Source organism: Loa loa (genome assembly GCF_000183805.2).
Source record: "Loa loa unplaced genomic scaffold supercont3.480, whole genome shotgun sequence".
NCBI lineage: Eukaryota > Metazoa > Nematoda > Chromadorea > Rhabditida > Onchocercidae > Loa > Loa loa.
In genome coordinates, this window is record NW_018108660.1 from 19,276 (window position 1) to 25,904 (window position 6,629).

Genomic DNA, 6,629 nt, shown 5'->3' on the forward strand with positions numbered 1-6,629 from the left:
AATGTTTGAAAACGACCACTCACAAGAAGAAACATGAGTGAAAATAAAATGTTTTTTTGCGGATCTGGCCACAGTAGCCTTTGTGTAGGAAACGCGACCAAATGAAGAAGCAAAGCAAGAATTGCAAAAACAATGAGGAAGCAAACATAAGCCCGAAAACAGTGGCGGCCATGGTTGCGGATGATAGCATTCGGGATACGTATATGATGTGTAAAGAAGTAAGGTTAATCAATCCAGATGAACAAGAAAAACATAGAAGGCGATACAGGAAGTGATTGTAATTATGTTACAGAATCAGTGGTAAGCAAATTGAATTTTAAGCATACATCACCGAGTGTGAGAATGTTAACAGGAATGGTGGGCATAAGGAAATATGAAAGTCGAAGGATAACCTTCGGAGTTCAAACGCTGTCCGGGAATAAGAATAAGCGTACATTGTTGATTCAATACTCGAACGAATACATATGTAACAATGAAAGAAAGAAACTAGCTGAAGGTAAGTGGGGAAAAACCAAATATATTATTAGGCGTAGAAGGGATTGCAGATTTAGTCATTCGTAATTCCAAAATGTGTCCATCAGGATGGATGATTATGGAAACAGAAGTAGATGGTAGAAGGAAAACAGAAATATGGAAATAGAAATAGATGGTGATTATGGAAAAAGAAATAGGTGGTCAAAAGCGGCAAATGGAAAGTGATGCAAGATACTGTTACAGGAAACAGAAATGACGTGTCTTATAAATTTCAAACAACTGCGAACATAACAAAGATGGAATCGCAAATCCACATAGACCAGATTGAACAGACGTGGAAATTAGAATTCAGATTAGGGATTTAATGATGAATTATTAGGATGAAAAAGCCCTTGAAACTTTTCAAAAATCGTCACCATGGATAAAAAATGGAGATGTATAGTGGGCTGACCATGGAAGAATCAAGAGATAGCGCCAGCAAAAGGATATGGACTGCCATGGACGTATACGAACTACAATACGAAGACTGAAGAAGTCCCAGAATTATTGGATGAGTATATTAAAACCTTGCTTGAGGAAGGATTCATAGAAAAGGTAAAGAATCAGAATAGAACATGGCGAGTATCTTACCTGCCCCACCAAGCGGTGATAACACCTCAAGAATCCATCACGATGCTTAGAGTAGCATTTGATGCATCAGCAAAGACGAAGGCCCATCGTTAAATGAATGTCTGTATAGGAAGCCAGTAATGATGCCACCATTAATAGGGCCAGACAAAGATGTTACTTGGTGATAGAGTGTCGATGTAGAGAACATCTTTGTAAATGAGCCAAAAACGGGAAGACAGTGATGTTACCAGGTTTTTATGGCTGAAAGATAGGGCGAAGGAAGTGACTTAAGAAAACCTAGCTATTTTATAAAGAAAAATCCTAGCTACTTATAAGGAAGTGACTCAAAAAAATCTAGCTACTTACAAAGAAAAATCCTAGCTACTTGTAAGGAAGTGACTCAAGAAAACCTAGCTACTTGCTTTCTTCTCTTGGAACTAATCTTGTCTTTCCGTATATCAGTTGTGGTTTGGATGGAGTGATATTACTTCTGCATACGTGTACTGCTAGTCCCACAGTGTTTGGGGTGCGTCTACGAGCACATGTATCTCGGAGCACTCTTGCGGCGTCCATCGAGATACTTTTATAACATCCTGTTGGTTAAATGCCTTTTTTTTAACTCCAGGAATCAATCAGCCAACAATCCTCGATTAGAATTACTTGCCGTCACAATTGGAGTAAGAGTACTGGAATTCATTACGCAAGAAATCGATGCGGAAAAAACATATTTATGGACGGATAGCGCCTGTGTCCTGCAGTGGTTAAGAAAATCGCCGGTAGGATCCAATATGTCTCAAACAAAATTGATAAGAAGAAATTGAATTCTGTCATGTAAGATCAGGAAGTAATCCAGCACACCAAGCTTCACGACAACTTCTCCCAGGTAAACTTAAAGACAATTCGTTTTGGTGGAATGGTCCATCATGGTTATGGGAGTGGAGAGGAAATGGCCCGAGGATAAAGTTATAGAAGGAAACATCACGAGTGGATGTGTGGCCATGGGATTGATGAAAGAAGTGATGCATCAAATCAAGTTACGACATTAATAGATGAGGCACGATTCTCATCACTCTTTAAGCTGATAAGAACAGTGTTATACTCTTATGACGACTTGCGAAGGCATCAAAGAAGAAAATAAGAAATTTGAAAGAGTTCTCTGGAGAGAATTTTGCATCCAAGGAGTATGATAAGATAATAGAATTGATAGTCAAGATAGCACAGTTAATTATAATTTAATGCTAAGTAAATAAGGCTATAAGGCACCAAAAAGTTTTGTTATCAGTGTTTATCGGGGATTTTCCAATATTCAGTGCTACTATAATAAATGTCTAACTGGCGAATACAGAGCCTATTGAGTCCAGCAATAAGTTCTCCCAACGAGTACTGATACTTTTCAATTTAATCATTCATTCATATATTACTTAAACTATCAGTTATGTCATGTGGAGGAAAAACAAAATTTAAAATCAGTAATGATGACAATTTTCCTTTCCATCTCAAATAAGGCCTTAGATCGAATTATACTTAGTCCGTCGTATTTCTGTCAGGAAAACAAACTACTTCAGGAAAATGAAAGGAATCGAAGAGTAAATTAGCAAATAATAGTACCAATAACTGTAGTACTAGCAATGAAATGTTGTTACGCAGCCGATAAAAAAGGTGCAGCTTTTCAAGACCATTAGCACTAGCGCCATCGATAAACCGTTCAATCATTTCATACTTCTAATAAATATATCAGAAACCTCAATCATCTCTATTATTTTCTATTCGCTTTTTCCTTCCGAAATGCAAATTTCTTTGATTATTGATCACCCAGTTATCATATTGGATAAAATGGAATTCTTCTTATTCAATCCAACCATTGTTTACTTTTATTCACAGCATAAAAGTATCCAAGCACTAAGGTGATACTGTTTTTCTAAAAATAACTGATGATAATTTTATCAATTTCTTGAAATAGTGGACGAAAAAAAGGTTACTGAGGATTTTATCAAATGTTTTCATGATATTTTCGTCTTCCATACAAGCTCAATGATATCAATCGTTTAATTCATTAAATGGATAAAATTGGTTTTTTTTTGCAGTAAGAAAAAGAAAAATATTCAATTTATAGTCCATAAGAAATATTAGTAATTGTTTGTTTATATATCAATAATTTATTAGAATTTAGCATTGCATTGGTAATTATTTGCTCATTATCATTTAAACTTTGCTGATCAGTTAATGAAATTTGTTACAAAAGGAGATCAGAAATTACCAAATATTACATCTTTATTTTTTTTTAAAAAAAGGACGAAAAAAAATTATTGAAGTGTGAACAATTTTGTTGTTGATTTTCATCTCCGTATATAACTATTATTCTTCTAATATAAATTAGCGAATAGAATTGAATTAATTTGTTATTTTTCATTTGCATTGCGTTTCAAATTACTTAAAATTGACTGTAACCGTGCCTCCTAGCAAGTAATAAGTACGTGAATATTTGATTATTTTATGGTTTCAGCAGTTGTTTCAAGCAATCAGATTAAAAATTAAATGGTATGCGTTTAATGGAATCAAATAAGTTCAATTTTTGAATAAACATTACATTTCTTGAGGCAACAGAATCATGTTAATTTTTAACTATGACAACTATGACATTTCAGCTATGACACAATTACACAGCTGAAAATGTAATTTTTGTCAATAGTTTGTGCTTTTGCTGGAAAATAGTTCAAGTTTTCAACTACAACATTTGCATGGAGTAATTTTATAGGGTGAGAAATCAAGTGAAATTGCTAGTGATGCAGTGAAGACAGCTGTTACTCATGAAGAATTAATTAAGTATGTATTAAGAACATCTAAATCCTTAAATAATTCATCTTTTTGCCTATGGCTTTTACCAGCTTCAAAGATGAAATATCTTATCACAAATAAATTATTCCAGATAATTTTTGATCACATATACGGTATTTGGAAACGTTCACTTGTTTTCATTTATAGCTAACTCTTTCTACATAATTTTCCGGAAAAAAAAATGAAAAAGAAAATAAGGAAAGGAATAATGTTGAAGGAGAATGGAAGGATTGAAATTTCATGTCGAACCAGATTTTATTTATGTTGACAGCAATGAAGAATTGATAAATCTTCATGAAATCATTAATGAAAATTTATTTCCGATCATTTTTCGAGTCAATTTTCCTCATTATTTGTATTATACAATTTCCAATTTCAATTATTTATCTCTCATAAGATATTTACATGTCATCCTTATATTTTTGTTTGCTTAGAAAAAACATTGCAACTGTCATTATAAATTCTGCTATAATTAAAGCGAACAGATATTTGGATGATTGCAATATAATCATTTATTATTTTAAAACATCATCCTTTTTCCTTAATCACAATTACTTTAAACATAACCTCCCTTATGTTAGCTATTGTTTGCTTCTTATAACATCATTCGCTAAATTCATTATTTCAGGTCAAAGTGACGCATCCTACCGATTTCCGAGTAAATCCAACTAGCGGTATCGTTGGTGCTAAGCAAACTTTAATGCTCAAAGTAATTCACATATGTTTTGGGATGACTGATAACAAATTTAATACTTTATCATTAAAAATAACCTTATATGAACAGTGAAAAAGTAACTTAAGATAAATGTCTTTCAAGATCAAGCGTCTTAAAACTGAACCTCGAAGTGATCGTTTCGATCTTGAAGCATTACCATACATCGAGGAATTGCTGCAAACAGATAAGTTCGCTATTTTACCATTTGTATCACATACCCTCGTAATTTGTAAAACAATCTATTCTGAGAGCTAAAACATTTGCTTTTATTTATTCTCATACAATTGAAAAGGAAAAGATATTTTCCAGACGTACAACACGAGTACCATTAAAACATCGAATACGCCTATTTTTTAGCTTTGGATACGTACCCATCGTATATTCCGTTAGGTAAGTAAGATATTATGACAGATGATTTTAAGCTTCACCAAGAATATCTGATGATATTAGAAGTGAAAAATGAGGCACTTATATTTAATCAAATTAATTACTAATTCTGCAACTTCTGGAAGAGAAAAAAACATACTGAATTACAAGCTTCCTCATTCAAAACCTTGAAATTTTCATCCATTTCCTTCCAATTCCAAATATTTTTAAGTTTCCTTCAACTATACCATTTTGCATATTTTCAGCTCAATTTTATTCTTCGCCATAAAAAAAAATCTTTAAAAAATAACAGGATATTAAGCATGATATTTATAGATACAAGCAAGTTGAACCATGGGATGCCATATTTCCTGCGCTAGACGATCCTGACAATCTCAAAATTTCACCTCATCTTTCGCAAATTTGCAAGGAAGCTGGAATTACACAGGAAGAAAGAGTAATTTCAATGAGATTTCATAATTTCTTATCGAATCATCTATTAAGAATAGCTAAAATATAATTATCTGATACCTTATATTTGCTTTCACACTCATTATCATTCAGCATCTGAGAAACCATTGATGAAATTACTGGAAAAAAAAACACACACACAACTATGAACAATTTGATAACACAAATGAGTATGCAAACAATTTTTATCATTTATTTGGCATATCTTTACTTCTGCTATTTAAGGAACATTTAACTTTGAATGAATTTATTATATTGGATGCAGCAACAACTCGAACTGAAACAGACTCTATCCCTTGAATTCAATTTCATATCAAAGTGTGAAGTTATCTGTTTAATTAAAATTAAAATTCGATATATGTTTATTTGTCCACATAAATGTGAGAAATAATCACAGACTTGCATAATATTTCAATTTTCAATTTCAGGGCTAATTAGTCTTCATTTGGCAGTTTTAATTTAAATTAATAGTAATTTTAACCAACTCTTGCATCACATTTCGTTAAAATTTTGCAAATCACTTCCTGATTAACCGATAATTATCGAACCGAAATTAAATTTAAGTTTGTTAATCTTTACTTTTATTTCAAGTAAAATGTATTAAATAGAAAACTATTCCATCTCAATACTTTTCGTCAACTGCAACGATTTGTCCATTGATTCAGCTTTGAAAAAAATACACTGTAATTAATTAGCAGCAAAAACAAGAATGCCGAAAGCAAGTAAATAAATTGTCTTGTTCTTCCTTTTTTTTTCATAAATATTTTCGTCAATAATCTTAAGACCCAAAAATCACTAATTAGCTAAGAATATTTAAAAAAACTTGGCACTATTTTAATTAAAAAAAATAAAAGAATAGAAAACAATGTATTTAGGAATCATAGTTTGTTTTAACAAAGAGAGAAAAAAAAAGAAATTTAAATTTCTCTGAAATTTCAATTTCAACAGTAAACTAAATTTCATTTTCTGAAAAGGGTATTAATGGTACGACTCTTCTCGTTTGAAAAAAAAAAGTCATTTCATTTTTATGCCTTATGCAAACTGATCAAATGATTTTGTTAAATATGGTAAAAAAAATGAAATGATAAAATTTTTGAAACTAATGAAAAAAACAAAACAAAAAAAGAAATTTCAAATTAGAGCATATTATCCCACATTG

At 31.7% G+C, this 6,629-nt stretch overlaps 2 protein-coding genes across 2 annotated transcripts; both read left to right on the forward strand.

The window, feature by feature from the left end:
• Window positions 1–101: 101 nt before the first annotated feature.
• On the forward strand, window positions 102–1,197 carry LOAG_18741 (hypothetical protein; the record flags this gene model as incomplete). The annotated part of the gene is made up of 3 exons (XM_020451404.1): window positions 102–218; window positions 322–496; window positions 941–1,197. 3 exons carry the CDS (start codon window positions 102–104, stop codon window positions 1,195–1,197), a joined length of 549 nt encoding a protein of 182 aa, XP_020304816.1.
• A 2,942-nt stretch (window positions 1,198–4,139) lies between these two features.
• Window positions 4,140–5,770, forward strand: LOAG_11314 (hypothetical protein; the record flags this gene model as incomplete). The annotated part of the gene is made up of 6 exons (XM_003146835.1): window positions 4,140–4,253; window positions 4,547–4,627; window positions 4,736–4,821; window positions 4,943–5,023; window positions 5,336–5,456; window positions 5,696–5,770. 6 exons carry the CDS (start codon window positions 4,140–4,142, stop codon window positions 5,768–5,770), a joined length of 558 nt encoding a protein of 185 aa, XP_003146883.1.
• Window positions 5,771–6,629: the final 859 nt, after the last annotated feature.